This window comes from Trachemys scripta, chromosome 9 (assembly GCF_013100865.1).
Source record: "Trachemys scripta elegans isolate TJP31775 chromosome 9, CAS_Tse_1.0, whole genome shotgun sequence".
In the NCBI taxonomy this organism is placed as follows: domain Eukaryota; kingdom Metazoa; phylum Chordata; order Testudines; family Emydidae; genus Trachemys; species Trachemys scripta.
The window spans coordinates 102,726,995-102,747,646 of NC_048306.1; the positions used below are offsets into that span (position 1 = coordinate 102,726,995).

General features: G+C 59.6%; 2 protein-coding genes across 5 annotated transcripts in view; both read right to left on the reverse strand.

The window, feature by feature from the left end:
• Positions 1–4,026: 4,026 nt before the first annotated feature.
• Positions 4,027–9,799, reverse strand: CPN2 (carboxypeptidase N subunit 2). 2 transcript variants are annotated; one of them, XM_034782685.1, is made up of 2 exons: positions 9,497–9,799; positions 4,027–5,750 (listed from the first exon to the last, which is right to left on the reverse strand). In XM_034782685.1, the coding sequence occupies exon 2, from the start codon at positions 5,747–5,749 to the stop codon at positions 4,109–4,111; it is 1,641 nt and encodes a 546-aa protein (XP_034638576.1). In that variant the 5' UTR covers position 5,750; positions 9,497–9,799; the 3' UTR covers positions 4,027–4,108. The 2 variants fall into 2 exon arrangements, with proteins under 2 accessions (XP_034638576.1, XP_034638575.1); XM_034782684.1 differs by having other exon boundaries at positions 4,027–5,755; positions 9,497–9,798.
• A 3,672-nt stretch (positions 9,800–13,471) lies between these two features.
• LRRC15 (leucine rich repeat containing 15) overlaps positions 13,472–20,652 on the reverse strand; it is a 13,288-nt gene continuing 6,107 nt past the window's right edge. For all 3 annotated transcript variants that reach the window (XM_034782323.1, XM_034782320.1, XM_034782321.1), the window contains exon 2: positions 13,472–16,733. In XM_034782323.1, coding sequence (XP_034638214.1) covers positions 14,947–16,728 — 1,782 coding nt within the window. In that variant the 5' untranslated portion in view covers positions 16,729–16,733 and the 3' untranslated portion in view covers positions 13,472–14,946. The remainder of the gene's footprint in view (positions 16,734–20,652) is intronic.

The window sequence follows — 20,652 nt, forward strand, 5'->3', positions numbered from 1 at the left end:
CCCCCCCCCCGGGCATTACGTCGGGCAGAACGAGAGGGTGTTCCCCCTCCCGGGCGTTACGTCGGGTAGAACGAGAGGGTGTTCCCCCCGCGCAGGCATTACGTTGGGCAGAACGAGAGGGTGTTCCCCCCCCACGGGCGTTACGTCGGGCAGAACGAGAGGGTGTTCCCCTCCCCCCCCGGGCGTTACGTCGCTGTCTCTGCAGCAGTTTAACTCTAGCGGTACAATTACAACTTCCCATGCAGAGCAGCCCTGAGCGCCAGGCCCCCCATGGAGGCTGCAGCCCTGGCTGGCGGACACAGCACCAGCACCAGCTCCTCCCGGCGAGGGCAGTGGCGTCTGTCCACCAGACGGCTCCCTGCTCGCCGCACTGCCCCCCTGGCGGGGCAGCCTGGAGCCGAGAAGGAACTAGGGGAGGTGCGTGTAAACACGGGTTTTCCTCTAGCCAGAGCTTGCAGGCTTGTTGTAGTTTGGGGTACTGGGGGCCCATGTCTCTACAGATGATCATCTTTGTCTCCATTTCAGCGGCGCCCCCCGCTTTTGGCCATGAGATGGCGCTGCAGCACAGGCCTCTGAATAACCTTCCTCTCCGGCGTGTAGCCAGGTGGGGTTATTCTGGAGTCACTAGTGGAGTTTTCAATTCACAACCTGCCTTAATCCGAATCGACTTTCTGGTGCAGACCAGCCCTCACGGCGGGAGGGATCCGGATGGCAGGGGCACACTCACCACATGGGCAGGGCTTGAGGCTGCAAGGGGCTGGGGCAGCAGCCAGGAAACTGGGAACAGTAGAGCAATAAAGCGCCCTTAGGTTCATCAGTAACTGACCAGCCTACAGCTTGCACAGCCAGGCTCGGGGGGCTGGAAACGGCCTGGGGGCTCAGCCAGGCTCGGGGGGGAGCAGAAGCACAGGAGAGCAGGGGACACAATCTTCTCTCGGTGCAGTGCAGTGGGACCCCAGTGCCAGACTCTGGGCTCACAGGGCCGGACAGCACAGAACTGCCCAAGAGAAACAAGGTTTGTATCTACTTTACTCTTTTGAAAAATCCCTCCCTGCGAACGTGGCACCACCGCAGTGAATGGGACCGGGGCCCCGGTGACCGGTGAGCTCCTTGCACAGCGTGGGCAGCGGCAGTGCACAATCCGGCCCTGGAGGGGCCCGTGCTACGGTCACCGAGTTAGCTCCGTCTCTGCAGCCTGCTCCGTCCCTGTCCCCTTTCGGCAGCACTTGGGCATGGATGGAGCAGCTCCCTTCACACCAGCCACCAGGTGGTAACAGCATCGGAGCCGGGGAGCTGCCGGTGAAAGGGTTTATAACCCCTCACCAGCCCCCTGCCCAACCACCCTCTGCCCTTTCCCGATGGCATGCGATGCGTATTGGCGACCCTGCGCTCAGAGGTGTGACTGCAGCGGGGGTAGCTTTCCCTGGGCTACCGCAGCTAGACAGAGCAGTGGCGATGCGCCGGCTGGACACGCCCAGCTGGGGAGGTGCTGGGGCCTGCACCCCTGGATGGGTAGTCTGGGTTTAGCGTGCTAGCGCGGGTAAAGCTGGCGGGGTACGTCTAGCTGAGCTACAGTCACACCTTGGATTGATTGCAGGGTAGACACACCCTCCGGGGCCGGGTTAGCAGCCAGTGCCGTGCAGTAAAAACGGGCAGGGGGGTTGTTATTATTTGTATTAGCTTAGTGCCCAAGAAAGCCAGCCAGGGCCCAGGGTGTTAGGCGCTGTACAAGCCCTGCCCCAGAGAGCCTGTCGTTTTTACTGCTGAATTAAACAAAGCCCTGTGCAGCGGGGGGACCCCGTGTCGTCCAGGCCAGCCATGCAGGCAGATGTCCTCCCCCGGGATGATTGTACAAGGAATGCACTGACACGTGCACTCGTTCATTCCATACGGATAAATTGCTGTGGTGTCCTCTGCTCCCCAGCCACAGCCGCAGGCGGGACCTCGGCGAGGGACGTCACCAAGCGGGGGGTGGGGGGCGGGGACAGTTCTGTGCTACGTTTATGACATGGGAGAAGAGCATCACTCACCTGGCCAGACACGGCACAGCACACCAGCCCAACGCTCAGGGGAGACTGAATGGCAAAGCAGGTGACTAGCTGGAGGCCTTGGCACAGAGCTGGCTGGCACGGGGTCCCGGCCCCACGTGACTGCTGTCACGTCCATCCCAAGCCTGCGCACAGATAAACGGGGAGATCCCCTGGGTGTGCAGCCCACTCCAGTAACGTCCCGCGAAGCCTCCATTCCGGAGCCAGGAAGTCACTGTCACAGTACGGCAATCTGCTCTGTGTACCCCAATACTCCTCCCCCACCCCTGTGACACTGGCAGACCATGCCAAGGCCTGAAAACTTACAAAGTCCTAGCTGGAAACAGACTTACTTGCCTGTGCGTTAGCATGATCAGACTAGGGATTGGCTGTGAAGTTGGTAACACTGAATTGCATTCGGTGTTGCGTTAGCATGATCAGACTAGGGATTGGCTGTGAAGTTTAGACTTCACGAAATGCTTGTAGGATGCAGCACGTCTTGCTCTCCCTTAGAACCTCGCTAGCCCATGGGGTAGCTCTGTTGCTGGCCGGTTGTAAACCTCTGGCATTGTGTAACTCACCACACCGGAGAAGCAGCATTAGTTAGGTAATGTCTCGGCCTGCAGACAAAGGCGAGAGGCCCCGTGGAGTGGAGTCCTCACTCCCTCCAGCAAGGAGAGACCTGGGCATGAACTCATCCCAGGGGCGAGGACTCTGGAGGGGAGGGGATAAAATCCCTGTCAGGAAGAAACTGAATCTCTTCGATGCTGTCTGAACTCGGAGGGGCAAAGAGTCCTAGACATAAGCAGAGAAATGCCCTGCTGCGTGGCCAGGGTCAGCCCTAGGAGACCGTTTGAACTGCCAGATTACTACAACCCCATCACCTTTCGAATCGGAGGCTTCGGCGACACTGCCAGCTCCTGTCGGTTTAACAACGTCGCTGTGATTGCCCCCAGTGCAGACCGTACTATGTGGGTAAGAGAGCTTCTCCCAGCATCACAGCTACCAACTTTTGGGGGTGGAGTAACTACGCCCAAGGGAGACGTTCTCCTATCAGCACAGGTAGCGTCTTCACTAAGTGCTACAGCGGCACAGCAAGTGCCCACAGACTGACACTCACTGGTGTATATACGCCTGTCACTTTAACCTGTAATTAACTCTCTTCTTCCTTTAGCCTAGTTAGTTTGTTACAGGACTGGCTACCAGTGCTGTCTTTGGTGTGAGGTCGACGACACAAATTGACCTGGGGTAAGTGAATGGTCTTTTGGGACTGGGGGCAACCTGAATACAGTGTCATCCTTGGTGTGAGTGACTGTTTATCCCCGAGTGCCCCAGGGGACTGCCTGGTAAGACGGTTACACTGCTTCAGGTGTTCACTGCACTGGGCTGGTGACACCGAACTGTAGAACATGCAGCCAGTCTGGGGTCTCGGCTCTCAGCCTGCGGCAAGCTTGGTGCAAACAGTCGTGATCCGCTCCAGACAGCATGACCCCCGCGCACACTCCAGCATCCCAGCTGGAGACTGGGGCCTGATTTCCAGACACGCTGAGCAGAAGAGAGGAGGATTGCTTATTGGAAACCCCCCCACCCCATCTCTGTGCCCCCCCCCGTCCCTTTGCTCTGTCCTTAGTCCCTGCTGGGTTACGGCTGCTATAGACCATACATACCCTAGCGCCTTGGGCCTGGCTATTCCATAACTCACTCCCAACTGACACCCGCGGAAGTGAGGTCAGAATCAGGCCCCTCCTGCTGGTATGTCTGAGGGACCCCCTGGATAGCTGCAGCCCTCCATGTCTTTATCTTGGTGACCGCCAGGACGGGGGATGCAGCGTCAACCTGGGAGCAGCTGCACGTTCTTTACTGTGGGAAACTTTGAACTAGGAATAGCATTTAATGAAACCTGAGCTACAGCCAATACATAGAGATGCCCGTAAACCCGTACCAACGCCTGGCTCTCAGATAGCGCCTCGGGACAATAAACGCACAGCGCAGGGGAGAATTGAGATGAACAATAACAACCCATCACTCTGGTTGTGACGTTTAATGGCACCAGCCCATTGGGGAGAGCTCCGGCCTGGGGCTCAGAACGGGGGTGTGTGAGAAACAGCCTCTTTCTCCCTTGCTGCCCCTCCTGGCTCTGCACGGATGGTGACCCGGACCCTCACTGTGCCACAGCTTGAATTCAAGACCCAGTTGCTATCATAGGCCAGTCCCTGGCCAGTCGAGTCCCCTTGTGGAGGGAGATTGACAGTTAACCGGTGGCATGCGGCTGTGTCACAGGCGAGCTGCACGGTGCCTTCGGGGTCACTGTAGGTGCACGGGGCCCGGGCTGGCTCTGCCTCTCCCGGGGACAAGGAGGAGTCTGCCGGGCCCGGAGCAGCCAGACACACCAGTTGCTCTTGAGGTAAAGCTGGGAGCGCCCATCCCTTTAAGCGGTCAGGGCTTGCGCAGAAGGTCTGAGAGTTCAGGGGCGCAGACCAGTTCCGGATCCAGCCGGCGAGAGAGGCCAGCCGGCAGTCGCACACCCAGGGGTTGTCCTTCAGGGCCACGCCGAGTAGGTAGTCATTGGAGTCAAAGATCCCCTCGGGCAGTGCCTGCAGGTGGTTCCCGGCCAGATCCAGCACCTCTAGGCTGAGCAGGTTGTGGAAGGTGTCCCCCGCCAGGGCGGTGAAGTTGTTGTGGTCCAGCTGCAGCGTGGTGAGGCTGGAGAGGTCTCTGAAGACCCCCGCGGGCAGGTGAGTGAGCTGGTTGTGCGAGAGCACGATGGTCTGCACCTGGGACAGGTTGCTGAAGAGCCCTTCAGGGATGGTCTCAAGCCGGTTGGAGGCGGCGAAGAGCTGGCCCAGCTTGGGCGTGCCCCGGAGCAGGCCAGCGGGGAGCTCAGAGAGGCGGTTGCCCTCCAGGTTTAGGACGTCCAGGTTCAGCAGGCAGGAGAAGGTGCAGGGGTGCAGGCTGGTGAGGGCGTTGTGCTGGAGCTCCAGTCTCCGCAGGCGGGAGAGCCCAGAAAAGGCTCCCCGAGGCAGTTCTGCCAGCGCGTTCCTATCCAGGGAGAGCTCTTCGAGGCTCCTCAGGGGCTGGAAGATGCCGAGCGGGAGGCGGGTGAGGCCGACGTCGCTCAGCTTCAGCACTTGGAGCAGGGCGAGCGGGTCGAACAGCCGGCCGGGCACCTGGGCCATGGGGTTGTGAGACAGGTCGAGCACCCTCAGCCCCCTCAGCAGGGAAAAGACCTTGGGGGGCAGGGTCTCTATCTTGTTCCCTTGCAAGTGAAGCGCTTCCAGGCTGGGCGTGCGGTTGAAGAGCTCTGGCTCCAGGCCTCGGAGGGCGCTGAAGGTGAGGACGAGATTGCGCAGCTCCAGCAGGCTGCCGAAGGCCTCGCTGCTCAGGGCTGACAAATTGCTGCCCGAGACCTCGAGCTCAGCGAGGCTGGGCTGCCCCCCAAAGGCGCCCGCTTGCAGGGCCAGGCTTGGGTTGTTAAGGAAAACCAGCCTGGTGAGGCTGCTGCAGTTGCTGAAGGCCCCGCTCTCGACAGCGGTGAGGGAGGTCTCCACGAAGAAGAGCTGAGTGGCATTGCCTGGCAGGCCCTCGGGGATGCCCCGGATCTCCGCCCCAGAGCAGAACACCTTTGTTCCGTCGTAGCACTGGCAGGGGGGCGGGCAGGCCTGGGCAAACCTGCCCAGCAGCAGGCCCTGGAGACACAGCAGCAGGGGTGTGGGAAACGTCATCCTGCGCTAGAGAAAAACACACAGGTCAGTAGCCCCGGGCCCAGCCCCTTCCCAGATGGCCTGGAGAAGTCACAGAAAGCGGGAGCTGGCCAGAGGCTGCAGCATTTCCTTTAAGCAAAGGTTGCTCTGAGTGACAGCTGAGGTCGGCTGTTCTCAGCTCTGCCACGGTGGGGCAGGGCAGGCTCCCAGGGATCGCCACAGGCGCCCCACGGTACAGCCATGAGCAATGCCTCACCCCCAACAATCCCTGCCTCTGGGGATCTACTGGCTTTACCCCAAAAACTTCTCCCTGCAGCTCCGCAGGGAGCCTCCCCCCGACCTGGCAGCCACTGGGTGCCCAGCCCTGCATGTGGCCGCAAGTCGCGATCCTGCACACCCGCCCGCCCCCCACTGCAGGCAGCTCCCTCCAGCCGGGTGGGGGAGGGGCAGGATTTGGGGGACAGGCGGGAATCCCAATAGAGCCACTGGGAAGTGACATGCGAGGCAGGTTAGGTCCCCCCCGGCTACGCAGCGGCAGGAGCACAGGCCCGAGGCAGGGGCAGGAGCAAGCCAAGGTTCTAGTCCCCGTTCTGCCCCGGAGCCGTCGTGAGGCCTTTCCCAAGCGGTCTGGGGGGGCTGCAGTTGGGCGTGTGATCCCAGAGGAAGTGCCCCGTTCTCAGCCCTGCCTCAGTATTTCGCAGGGAGCTCTGAGCCGCCCACACAACTGATGCCGTCAAAGTCTTCTTTGGCTCATCACCTTTAAGTGAAGCAGCCGGCGCCCATGTGTGTCCATAAGGGCTGTGATTGAGTGCCCAGGGCCCCCCCAGACCTGCCCCTCTCCTCAAAGCAGAGGGGTTTGTCTCTGCCACGTCTCCTTGGCCCCTGCTCACGCAGTGTTTGTTATTAGACCCATGTGCTGGGCTGGGAGCAGAACCACATCCGGGCTTTGTGCCAGGAGGGGGGAAGGATCCCTCAGGCCTATTGCTGCGAGGGCCAGACGCTGCGCTCGGCGACCCCGGGGGAATTCCTGGTGAGTGACGCTGAATCAGCAGCAGCCTCACACCAGGGGAACAGCGCCGGCCGGCCCCACAAGTGTGCGTTTCCCGCTGACGTTTGAAATCAGCCGTGAGGAGGGATTAGGCCTCACGGCCAGTTAGGTGGGATTCAGAGGGGCAAAAGTAAACGTCCAACTGGGGTTTATTACCACGTCTGAGGAGGACACAGTGAGACACTTGATACGTCTATGAATAAACCTGTTCTGCGACAAGGCGCCTGTCGCTCTTACGTACATAACTGCATTACCCGATCCTTAGTAAAAGGGACGTTCTGTAGAATGGGTCTACACTCGAGTGTCTAACGAAAGTTCAGGGGCAGTGAACCAGATTCTCAGCTGGTGTACATGGCCCCAGTGACTAATGGAGAGATGCCAACCTAGGCTGGATGAACCTCTGCCCCATTAGGGCTGGTTTTCTGTAAACGGGTCTCCAGGCATCGCACACATTCAGTGATGCACCTGCTTTATGTCAGTACCATTCTATCTGCATTTGGAAATTTCTGGTTTGCGGGTGTACAAGGCACTTGTTTTGCCATGCGTGTGCATAAATCAGGGATTTAGAACACACGTGGAGCAGTGTGCATGCACACGTCTGCACACCCAGGTAGGCAGATTCAGCCAGAATCAGTGTCACAGAAGCGATACGCTCGATGGATTTTTGTAAAGTGGATGTGCAAACCTTCCATTTACAAGTCACACTTCAGCATCAAACGTTTAGTGAGATTGTAGGGGTGTGTCTGTGCACAGGCAAAGTGGCCTAACTTGGTATGTGCACTGCCAGGAGTGCAAGCACAATGCTCTGATTTGCACATACATCTGGCAGGTTAACTAGCGGTATCTACACATCTGTCCAGTAGTACGTGTAAAATACCCCTACCCTTCTGGGCTACAATACCCAGCCAGAAAGAGGGCTGCTCACACTCACATCTATAGAAACCAGTTAACGTTTCAGACAAAGCCACCAACCATTTCACATTGTCCCCAACGTGCAAATACATGGTGGGCTTTGAGTTTTGCACAACCCTTGCTATCAGATGAACCTTCGTTCCCTTTCCCAGACCACACTGGGTGAGCTGTTACTTTCCCAATGGAATCAGACAGCGACAGAGATTTCAGACCCCTCAAGCAATGAGTCGCCTCCAGAACCCAGCTGTTATCTGCAGTATCCAAAAGCATGCACGAGTCCACGGACGAGATATCTGGCCAACTTCTGCTCTCCACGGCACTGCTGTCAGCCTGGAGTGACACCCCTGGTTTTACTAGGGAGACTCTGGGTTGACACCAGGGCAACAGAGCTGGATTTGACCCACCCTTTTTAGCTCTCCTACCCACGCAGTTCTTCATGCAAAGCCAAACACAGCTGCAAAAGTCCCCGTTCCTGCCAACAAACGCAGGGTCCCGAGTGCCTGAGAGGAGCAACAATGCAGACACCTCTCGTCCAGCCCAGGCAGGCCGCGGGCGTGATTCCGCCCTTTCCTCGCAGGAGGAATTTGCCCCTTCAAACGGCAGCATGTTTACTGCAAGGGACACGGAGGCACTTTCAGCCTGGATGGGGCCAGTGATTTCTGCTTCACATCAATAACATCCTGTGTCCTGAGAGTGCTCTGAAAAGACTCAGCGCGTCGGCATGAGCAGAGAGAAATGCCTTGCTTCTGAGTAAACGAAACCACTGAGCAGCTCCCCCAAAACAAAGGCACTTTCCATGAGGGGGAACTGCTTCTGGAACACCCAGCATCAGCCCTTCCTAAAAATATTAGAATGCAACCAGCAACGCTTTTCAATTCCCCCTCAACTTTCACCAAGCTCACTCAAGAATGGGCCTAGCAAAGTGGGTAGAATATAAAAATCTGATGCTTATGGGGCACCTTTCATTCAGGAGGATCTCAAAGCTTTTTACAAACTGCCTGCATGGTAAAGGGATCTCTCTCTCACCCACCCCTCTAAAGCAGCCACCACTGGGGGGAATGCAGCAGCTGCTTGACACAAAACACCCCCCAAAGCTTTTAGGGGAAGAAGTGACCAGTAACTTCTCCTGTTGCTACCAAAGAGGAAATGAGAGGGATGCAGAATGTGACCGTTAGAGACAGAAATCCAAATGCAAACTGCAACCCCCGCTGCCCCCCCCTTTCCTCCCCCCCACACACACACTTTGGGGAAGCTTGAATCCAGTCCACACCCCAATTTCTCTGTTAAGGCCTTTTAAACAACTGCACAGCTCGGCCCCATGGACATTAAACCGCACAGCTCGGCCCAGTCTCTAGCTATTAGGAATTGGCCAGGAACTAGCACGAACACTGATGAGCTTGCAGAACGTTCCACGGGATTAATAAACCACAAGGGTTTGAGGGTTTGGTTTTACATCTCATCGGAAAGGCATCCCTTCCAGCAGCGCAGCCCCCAGCGCCAGGCTGGGCACACTGTCAGAGTTCAGACAGACAATCACCATCTCCCGATCAGCCAGCACTGCTTCCTGCAGCCCTCAGGCCCCCGGCTAGCCTCACATCCAGCCCCCAGGCTTGCTTGGCGTGGGAGAGCAAAGATCTTGGCCAGCTGTGATATGGCCAGAGAGACACCCTGTTCCCCAGGCCCTGTCAGCGAGTCCTCGCTCAAAGGACCCCCTTCAAGGGCCAAGAAAAAACAGTTGCCTATGCTAGCAGGGCTCGAGTTGTATTTAGTAAATCTGGGGGGTCGCTTGCAGGGAGACGGTCACATACCTGAGGAAGTTGTCTGGTAAGGGCGGTTCTTGTATAGGTGTCACCAGCTGGCTGGACGCCCGGAGCTGCTACTGTACAAAACGTATTGTTTTCAGTGTCTTCTGTCACAGTCACATCCTACCCTAGCCATCAGGAACTGGCTTTCTAAAGCCAGACTAAGCCCCCGGCTGCGTTGGGTTGTTTAAGTGCCTCTTAGCTCCTGCTCTCTGCGGGGTGAGACCGGGCCGTGGAAGGTGGGAAGTGTCTCTTGCTGTAGAAGCAGAAAAAGAAAAACCAGATTCAGCACTTTGTCAGCTGAGTTAACGTGAAGCAACCGCTTCCTCTCAGCTGTGCTGGGCTCCATGTAATTTCTGCCCTGTGGTGAAACCCCCTGCCGCCACTTAACACGCATAACCGTTCAGTTCCCAGGTCTAACCAAACGCCCAAGAGGAGCAGCGTGGTGAGTCCCCGCTCGCTCACGTTGCTGTGAGTCAACTGGAGCACCACTGCCGTTGAGGGCACTACTCCAGAGCAACACTGGTGCGAGCAAAAGGGGATGAGATTCTCCATGGGGACTGGCACGGAGTTCTCGGACCCATTTCGAGACAGGCCTACCCCACAGCTAGCACATGGCACTGGCTCCCGGTGAGCTAGCAATGCCCAGGTCCTTCTCCCTGGCTCAGCCAAGCCCACGCACCTGTGTCTTGTCGCACTAATCGCCTCCTCCACCGGTTTCAGGATGCTGTGGCAGATTCCCAGCTGGCGCCAGTGGCCAGGGGGTTACTCTGAGCTCAGCCGCCGGAGCTGTGTGTTCCGCACTCTTGGCTAAGGACCAGAAGAGAACTCCGAACTTAACGTTCGCGCCAGGTTATTCGTACGTGCAGGCGAAGGCCCCAACCACTCTGGGAGTGACACGGCCACTCACCGTGCCAATAGGAGAGGGTGTGGCACCTACCGGGCAGGGCTGGAACCGAACGGGCACAGGGCACATTCACGTGCTTGCAGGCGGCTTTGCACAGCCAAATGTGTGCCTCTGAATAAACCCTGAAGGGAAGGTGCTGTGGCAGGAATCACCGCGGGAAGCGGGCCATGCAGAGCTACAGGGCTCCTTACAGGCCTCCGTGGCTGGGCGTTCAGCCACTCCCTGTCAGTCCCTAGCACTCCCAGGGGTGTGCATGGCTGGTCTTGTGTCAGGGCAAGCAAACCCAGGGGTGGGGTCCCTGCTTACGCTTAATAAAGACATTCCCCCTCTCTTACACCAGCTTTTCTCCCCAGAGAACTGTGCTGACCCCACTGTGTGAGTGAGGAGGAGGAGGTGGGGGGGGAGAGCAAATCTGGCTTCCAATAGGCACCATCAGCACAAGGTCTCCTCCAGCCAGTGCCCTCCTGCTGGCACAGAGCCAGGGCAGGATGGCCACCGGCAGCGTAGGGTTTGCTGTGGCACGAGGGGCAGGGCCTGCAAGCAGCCAGCGCAACCCCAAAGATGGCCAGGACAGCTGGGACGTGGCCTGATCCCCACCCTGCAGAGCCCCTGGGGACGCTGGCTGAGCACAGGGCTGCCAGCAGCAATGGATGGGCTGGGGGGGGACAGCGGTGGGCGTGCCCGTCTGCCAGGGGTGAAACCCGCTGGACACAGCAGGCCTTGCTGACCCTGGGGGGAGGCGGATCCAGCCTGGTGTCCGCTCTGCCACGGCACCTCCATATCTGCCCCTCTGGGCTCGCTTTTCCCAGTCGGCTCCTCTGACGTGGCCACACGGGATGCAGCTGCCCCACCGTCCTGGGGCCAATTGGGGCAGACACCGCAGGGAGAGACCAGGGCTCAGCACTCCAGAGGAGACGCAATTGAGTCACCGGACTGGATACAGTATTTCTGGACCTTAAAAGGATATCGAGCAAAGCATCACCTAACCCCTGGTGACGTGCTACCCCTGCCTGTCAGTGCACGCCGTCTGCCCAGCTGGAGGGTAAAGACGGGTGCGTGTGTATGCTGGAAGTCTGTTCTTTACCTAGGTTTGGAGGCGGTGGATATGCCAGCCTGCCCTAGACAATGGAACGGTGTTTCATCTGCCTGTGTCTCCCCCGTAAATTGAGCACAGAGACAATGGAAGGACATTTACATCTAAGGCAAACAGTGATTAAAACACCCGGAGAAACAAATTCACCAGCCCGGGAGGGACACAGCCTGGCGTTGGCACAAGCAGCAGGGGAGAAGCCGTTATCAAGGGCCTACCTCTCCAAGAGTCACTGGGCTCTGAAAGGACGGAGAGGGAACCCCTCAGTCGCCATGGGGACAGCACCCTGGGAGTGGTGGATGCAGGACCGGGAAATGCTGGTGGCCGGATGGCAGCGAGGCAGCTGCGGAGGGACGATTGTAGCTTGCTACAGCCAGACACTGAAAGGCCTGTTTGATTTTGTTTGTAACCATTTGCCGTTTCTATTATCTCTGTTTAATATCACATCAATCTCTGAGCTTTATTAATGAACATACTAGCTGTCCTCTCAGCCATCTCCGTGCTGGTCTGGTGAAGTAACGAGTGAGTCCGCAGGGAGCCGAACGGGCTGGCGTGTGTACGGTCTCTCCGGAGACAGCAGCCGTGGGTCATTTCTGTGGGGCTCCTGGCAGAGAGACCGGACTCTGCAGAGAGGCAGCTCGGGAACTGGGTTCACTGAGTGTTACCAGCCAGGCTTAGTCCGGCAGAGTCCTGAGGTGGAGGGGCGGACAGACGGGCGTGGCAGGACGCTGACACACAGGCGAAGTCCCAGCAAAGCTCACCCTTGCGGAAGCAGAGGTAACACAGCGGCTTATGGGTCTGGGTGTCCTAGCAGAGCGTCACACCTGTCCTGGGTGGAGGGCAGTGAGGGGAACCCTGACCCTTGTCCCCAGCTCACTGCTAATGCTTTCCAGTTAGCCCACCCTCCCGGCCAGAATTTTAGCCATAATTAGGATTTGAAACTAAAAGGGCGGGGGAGGGAATCTGGCTTTGAAACAAAAATCACTGCTCAGGCCAGGGGATGCCTGTTTGACAAATTGCAGCAGAGCGGGCCCCAGCCTGGGCAGCTATGCGCAGCGCACGACAGGGAGCGACCGTGTCACTCGGACAGCGGCAATAGACTCGCAAAGATCGCTGTGGTCAGTACGCTAGCCGGGCGGGGAAGAGGGAGGGGAAGTACGCAGCCCTGGAGAAGAGGACCAGCACCAGGAAGTGAGAGTTACATGGACGTGGGAAGGAAGGATGAGGTGCTCCTAACGTTGCTGACCAGAGCAGGGTCAGCACCTTCAGCCCTGGCTGCGAACACGAGGAGGAGCTCCAGCACCGCAGGCGGATGACAAGACAGGCGAAGGGCTTTGGTTTGAGGTCTGTGAAATAAAGAGGATGCGCTGGCAGCCCTCAGCCAGAGCACGAGGGGGAGAGACTGAGCCAGGCCCGGTCTGGGGAGAAGCCGTGCCAAGGAGTGGGTGGCATGCTTGGCATGGAAAGGGAGCCCAGCTGACGGTGCTATGCCGTGGCTGAAAGGTCGTGCCCAGCCCCACTCTGGGGCAGTGCCAGCCATCAGCCTGGGTGCTTTACCAGCATTGGGCAGATTTTCTTGCCACTCCCAATTCCGGCGGAGTAAACACCCACTGCAGACACAGCGCATGTCAGAGCCTTCGGCCCAGAGGGGCAGAGTCTGGCCTCAGTGACTCAGGTGTAAATCCAGCGTGAGTGCAGTAAGGTCCATGGGGTTACCCTGGATTTACAGCCAGCGTCACCTTGCTTTCTAAACACTGGGCCTGGAGGTTTTGTTTTACCAGTTTACAGCGACCCCCCCAGCTCTCCCGAGTACATCAGAGGAGGCTCTGACCAAGAGAGCCAGGGAGCTGTTGGACCCGCTCAGTCAGTGCTTCGGAGGGTGGAGTAGATCCAGTTGCCTGAGGCCTCATGGCAAGCGGCTCCCAGAGGCCGGTGTCTGGAGGAGTGAGAGGAGATGTTAGTGACCAGACAGAGAGGAGTTTGGTTGGGTCAGTGATATTTTATTGTCACTTATTCTCCATATTGCTGTAGCACTTAGGAACCCCAGCCCTGGGCCAGGACCCATTGTGCAAGGTGCTGTACAAACGCAGAGCAAACAGAGGGTCCCTGCCCCACAGGGCTCACACTCTAAGTATTGGCCAAGAGACAACAGGTGGATACAGACAGGTCAATGGGGAAGCACAAGGAGACGATGGGCGGGGGGGTCGGCTCGGGAGTGGGGAGATGGCTCTAGCCGTGGTAGGTGAGGATTCCAGCCCATACTGGAAATGGGGGGATGGCAGCAGGGGGAGTGTCGTGCCCTAGCGATCGGGGGAGAGGCAGACACTGGGCACTACTGTGGGGGTCAGAGTTATGGGTGGTGAGAGGTGAAAAAACAGGAAGGTCCATGCTCCATAACGAACAGCATGCAGTGCGGGAGCACAGGGACCCCACCCCTGGTGACTGCACGGCAGACGCGCACCGATCCAGCCCAGACCTTGGGCCGCGGCATTTCCGGGGCACCAGGCGTTCGGATTTTGCCCGTTTTTTCCTGAGTTTCCATGCAGTATAATTGTTTGCCTGAATTGGGCTGATTGGTTCTGTGAGCGGCTCGCGGCTACGAAGCCTGATTCTACGGCCAGCTCTGTCCCAGGGCTGACGGGAGTGGGAGCTAGGGAGGGCCGGGGCACCCCCACGGACACACACTGCCACGACACACCTGTGTCACAGCTGGGCACGAGCCCCAGCAGAGTCAGTGTGCGGCTCTGGGGACCCCGCGCCCAGCTGGCCTGGGAGCGGAGCCGCCACTGCCTGCCCTGTCCCAACAGCAGGGCCATGGCCATCGGATCCCTGCGCATGTGGCGCTGGGGTGGGGGGAGCTCAGAGGCCCGGCAGAGCGTCAGGCCGGCCCTGCTCCTCGCAGACCCCTGGCCCTTCCCCAGCAGAGCCCTGGACCCTCGCAGGCGACGGAGCTGGGACAGCGAGAGGGACGAAGGGCCAGGAACTGACTGGGCCAACTCCTCCTCACGCGCCCACGGCTCTGCTGCAGAGCTGCTGGGGGGATCCAGCGTCTGGTGCCTCTGGCCTATGTCCAAGGCCCCAGGCTGACCCCATCACACAGCGCGTGGGGGGAGCTGTGCCACTCATGGGGTGGCAGGCCATGGAGAGCCCATGGGGGGGGGCTACTTCCTGTGTGCCTAGGCTGGGCCCATGGGGGCACCCACAGGGGCCACGGTGATGCAGTGGGGACAACAGGCCTCAGGCTCTGCCTACAGGGCAGGGTGAGGAGGTTTGGGTCAGTCTGTGAGGAAGGCAATTTAGCACCAGTCACTATAGTCGATGTAAGGCCTGCTGGTAGCGTATGGACTGAAATCCTCCCCCTCTCCCAGCCCCACGCCCACTTGCCGTGCCCTGAGGAGGTGGGATACGGGGGGCTCTGCAGTGCCAACGCAATCCGCACAGAGCTTCACGGTATCCAGCCTATGCTTTGTTCTGCCCCTTCCTTTGCATCAGGACCACCTGGCTCCTCTTCCTGCAGCTGTAGGCTACCAGCCCCACCAGCGTGCAGAGCACTGCCAGGCAGCCCAGCGTGATGACAGCGACCACCACCCCGCTCTGAGTGCGAGTCAGGCCCCACAGCCCCCTCTGGGTGACGCCAGGGACGGCCGGTGGCGTGGTCAGGGACCCACTTTCCGTCCCTGCGCTTGGCTGGTTGGTCAGCGAGGGGCTGAAGGGTGTTGGTGGAACTTTCTCCTGAGCCTGGTCAGACGGATGGGCGTAGGGTGACGTTTCTGGGTGACCGAAGGAGGTGGGGTTTGGCCGGTATGTCGGGGCCCCAGAAGGGGTCTCCGGGGAGGAGTGCCCCTCATCAAACGATACAACTGGGGCACCCCTCACGAGGAGCGGCAGGGCGCATACGGGCAGGCTGTCCCCCACCTTCAGCTGATTGACTCGGAGCCAGTTCTTCAGCGCCAGGATGCTGGCGTCACAGCGCCAGGGGTTGTCGTGCAGCGTCACGTGGCGCAGCTGGGCCAGGGGCTCGAGGAGGCCTGCGGGGAGGTTCTCCAGGGAGTTGTTCTGCAGCTGGAGGCTCAGCAGCCCAGGGGCGTTCCGGAACAGGTCCCCCGGCAGGGCACGCAGCTGGTTGTTCTGCAGGGAGATGTTCTGCAGCTTGGCCAGGCCCTGCAAGAGCGCTCCGTCCAAGGTGCGCAGAGTGTTGGTGTGCAGAGACAGCTCCAGGAGCTCACTTAGGCCCTGGAAGGCAAAGGTGGAGATGGTGCGGATCTGGTTTCTGCTCAGAACCAGCAGCTGCAGCTGGGTGAGGTTGCTGAAGACGAAGTCTGGCAGGGTGGTGAGCTGGTTATCATAGAGCCACAGCTCGCTCAGCTTGGGCATGGGCCCAAAGGCCCCAGGGGCGATGGTTCGCACCACATTCCCATGGAGCGTCAGCTTGGAGAGCTCGGGCAGGTGCAGGAAGATCCCCTGGGGCAGAGCTGCTATCAGGTTGTTGGACAGGAAGAGCTTCTGCAATTGGCCGTTGTGCGCGAAGAGCCCGGCCGACAGGCGCCCGATCTGGTTCTGGTGCAACCCCAGCTCCTGCAGCTCCCGGAGCCTGTCGAAGGCGCCCGCGGGGATCTCACGGAGCTGGTTCTCATACAGCCTGAGCACCTGCAGCCTCGGCAGCCTCCGCAAGGCCTTGGCCGGGAGGGCGGCGATGCTGTTCTTGGCCAGGTTGAGTTTGGTGAGGCTGGGCAGCCGGTCGAACACCCCCTCCGGGAGGGAATGCAGGTTGTTCCCATGCAGCTGCAGCTCTTTGAGGTTGCTGAGCTGGGCAAAGTGGGAGGGATGAATGTGCAGGATCTGGTTGCCCGAGAGCAGCAGCGACTCGAGTTTCCCCAAGGTTTGGAAGAGCTCCACGGGCAGTTCTTGCAGCTTATTGCTGGACAGGCTGAGGTAGCGCAGGGCAGCCAGGCCCTGGAAGGCTCTGGGGCTGATCCGAGCCAGGTCGTTCTTCTCAATTCTCAGCGCAATCAGCGTGGAGACGTTGCCGAAGGGAGCGTCCCCCAGCTCAGCGATGCGGGTGTTGATTATCTGCAGGCTCATGGCGTTGGTGGGGATGGGGCTGGGAAGCTGCGCGATCTCTGTTCCTGAGCACACCACTTGGGCCAATTTGGAGCACTGACATTCCTCAGGACACTGCCCAAGCGCCAAGCGAAGGACTTGAAACCCCACGAGCAGCGGGACCCAGCCTGTCAGCGCCATGGGGCCTGGAAGCAAAACAAACAGAGAGCATTCAACGGCCAGGCTTTCCCATCAGCTGCACGAACGTCAGGCGGGCTGGAGGCGCTAGGGCCATCAATCACCTCACCAGAGACCGGCTCTTACAGCACGAGGGCTGCAGCAGCTTCTTACCGTACAATACATGGAACAGGCCCAGGAAACCCGAGACCAGCTGGGGAACCAGCGTTCACGCAGAGATGCCCTGCACTGGCTGGGTGAGATTAGAAGCCACCAGCATCTGGGTGACACACACAGAGCCCCCAGAGACACATTTATACTAGCAAGGAGTGAGAAGTCCCTAGCGGCTATAGAGCATGTGGCCTCAGGGCTCTACAGACATGGGCCTTGTTACCCCCACTTTGCAGAGGGGGCCTGAGGGGTGGAGAGGGGATGTGACTGGCACAAGGGCCCAGCAGGTCTGTGGGAGCACTGGGGTTAAAGCTCAGAGCCCCTGGTGCCCAGTCCTGGCTCTAACCACTAGAACACGCTACATCCTTTGTTAAAATCTTTGGGCTCCAGCTGCAGCTGCCCCGCCCGTGACCTGCCCCCACCTCCCCGTGTGCACCAGGACGACAAGGCAGGCGACATTGCGAGAGGGAGCTCTCCCACTACCGCTGCGGCTGGAACAGGGCCTTTGGGGCGAGGATGATCCAGATTCCCCGTTCCCAGGGTGGCAACGCGCCGGGAGCCCCTCGCCTGCAGCGAGGGCCAGCCACACCCCTTCACACCTGGGTTCAATGGGAGGATGCTAATAGACACATGGCAGCTGGCACATGGAAACAGATCGATAGCCCCTCTAGCCCTGGAGCTGCCCTGGCCAATGACCGATGCTTCCACAGGAAGTACAAAATCCACACGATGCACCTGGACTGAGCAGCGCTGTTCTGTGGGAGTTGTAGCACCCAGAGGCCAAGCTGGCTGGGAACGGGGCCAGAGAATCCTGGCTTGGCTCTATGGTACAGATTTTGTACACGTAACTAAAGCCAGTTCCAGTTCCTTCCCGAGCCAGCCCCTTTCCCTGGAGAAGATTCGGGCTGGAGGGCTTGACCACCCCACTGAGGCTGCACAGACCTCCCACCCAAGCGAGGGATGGGAACGGGATCTCGGAGCGTCAGCCTGGACAAACAAAGGGCAGACTGGAACAAACTGGGAGCAAAGCCAAGAGTGTCTCACACGCAGCCCGGCACCCACCACAGCTCTTAGAATCATTCACAGACTTTTCGCAGCAAAAGTAAAAATCGCTCTGCTCCTGCGTAGCCCACAGGGGCTGCGAGCGTGGTTTCCTGTGCTCCAGCAGAGCCGCGTTCGTGAGCTGTTCCAGCTGGAACCAGCGTTGGGACGTCTCCAGAGCAGAGCCCAGTGGAAAACTCAAACCAGCAGTTCCTGGCATCCATTCAGGGTTTAGAAATTCAACCAAAACCCAGGGCAATTAGGTGAGCAAAGCTGCTAACAATAATACTGGGCTGTTATGCAGCCCCCTCCCTCTTCGAACTGTTAGTGGAGCTGAACTAATTACATCCACTGCACGTGCAAGAATAACAGGCGTTAATTGCACTGTCCCGCAGGTTCCCCGCTGCAACGAGCCTACGGCTTCCCCTGCCACCACAGCATCTCTGTGGCACTTGCGCTGGGGAGGAGCGGCGCTGGGCCTGCGTGCTTGATGGCGATAACCGGAGGTGGTCAGGCTGATGGCTGGAAACTCTGAGCCCTGGTGTTTGCAGGGCTGCCGAGCAGCCGTAGCTCCACCCTGAGCTGGGCTTTGGACGGTTTACGAGCCCCAGTAACTGCAGTGACTCCGGCCACTGCACATTCACTGCTCACTAGTCAGCCCCACTGGCTCACTGCGCAGGGTGCACGGAGCCCAGGGGATCTTTCGCAGACGCATCGCAGCTCCGCTGCATGCCAGGACAGGCACCTCCAGGCGCCGGGCAGCCCTGGCCGGGGCGAGTTGTGACTCATGTTAAGTGCCAGGCCCTTTGGAACCATCGTTAACGGTCCCAGAAAGCAGCTCTTTGTTCAGGGGTAGCCCTTTGGGGAGACAAAGGAAACGCCTTGGGTGCAAGTTCTTTGGCTTGCCCTGTGGGCCGGGTGGCTGGTGGCCCTGGGCCATGGGAGGGAGCCTGCTGACGGATTGCCAGGATGGTCTCCGGGCCAGGCCAGTGAAAGGCAAGAGGTACTGGCCCCCTGCCGACTCTGGGGCTGCCTCTTGGGGTCAGGAGCACAGGGGCCCTAGAGCCATTTTCAGAATTGGGCCTGGCTCTGGCTCGCAGGCCGACTACCCAGGAGCTGGGCCGTCCCCAGGGTCTGCAGTGTCCCCAAGCCTGACTGACACGGCAGCAGCAGTGAGGGCCGCCAGAGGGAGTTCCCCGGGAAGGCCAGCATGGGCCTCGCTGGAGGGGAAACCTCGGTGCTGGCTGGACCGTGGTGTGGGGGGACGGCCTGGCTCCTTCCTGGGGGGGAGTGCGGAGATGGGGCTGTGGGGCCGTCCTGCCTGTGCAGGGCGGGTGGGGATGAAACACACAATGGGGGCACCTGGCTTCTGAGCCCACAAGGAGCAGGACATGCTCCTTCCCCCACCATACCGCACCCCCAGCGAGGGGCTGAGCAGTGAGCCCCAACTGGCAGACACGTGCCCTGAGCAGGAGGGCACAACCCCCCCCCCCCCCCGAATACACACACCCGGAGTCCCAGCACGGGCTCAGCGGCTCCAGAAAGGCCTTCCATAGTGGAGAGCTGCCGTTTCAGTTCTGTCTGTTCGAGATCTAGTGGCCAGCCCTGGAGTGCAGCTCAGATGGGAAAACCCTCCCAGATGCGGCTGGTTGTGGCCCTGGAGCCCATTCCCAAAGAGCCACACCCATGAGCGTCCAGCTGGCGTCTGGAGGGGGCGGGCCGGCCACGGCTCACCCAGGGCTGTGGTGCATCGAGACGCCTGCAGCTGGACAGCAGAGGCTGGCCGGCCTCTCCGAACCCACCTGGAGAGAGAGTCAAGTCAGCAAAGGCAGCTTCCTCCCACCAAACCCAGCAGGCAGCTGTGCGGCCGGGCAGAGACGGAGCCTACGCTCAGCCCCTGCTCCTGGGGAGGGGGGCGCACTGAGCCCCGGGCAGACTGGTTTGTCGAAGGAAGGCCTGGCCCGATGGCATGGTGCCGGCGTATGGGCTGCCTCGGGATGGCGCGCGGGTGTGAGCAAATGGCGCCACTTTGCACTTCTCTAGCACGCCCGGGCCCCTGGCTCTTTACGTGGGTCCGGAGACCCTTGGCAAACCCTGCCCGGGGGGGGAGGTGTCTGCGTAAGGCTCGCAGCAGCCCAGCCCACCACACCTTGGTGGGAGAGTGTGGGGGGAGACAGACGCCCTTTGGCGCCCAACCGTTCTCAGCCACGGGGGGCACTGCAGAGCCCCAGCATCCGTCCCCAGCCCCTAGCCTCCCACACTGGGCTCGTGACCTTCACCTCCACTGGCCCCACCCGTCCCTGGACAGAGCCACGGCCCCCTGGCACCATCACAGCCCCATCCAACCCCCTGGGTTCAGAATTCGACTTAGTGGCGCTGGTCCACACAGGGTAGAAATGGAAAGTCGCTGTTTGCTCCCCTCTCCTGCTGCCCAGGACTCAATTGCCAGCCCTTGGCAGCTTCCCTGGAGCTCTGACCCCTGACTCCAGTAACTCAAGCTGACCCCCCCTTTACCTGCCTAAGTGCTGGGTGAGCGTCCCAGCCTGGAGCTGGGAGGACTCGCTAACTGGACTCGCTGTATCGCTGCCAGGGAAAATATTTGCTTGCAAGAGGGAAAAAATCCCTAAAAAGCCATCACATTTTTTTGGTTTACAGATGGAAATAGTTTGCATCTGAGAACAATTTTGTTTACATCAAGCAGCTTATAAACTTAACTGAGCACTCTGCACATCAAAC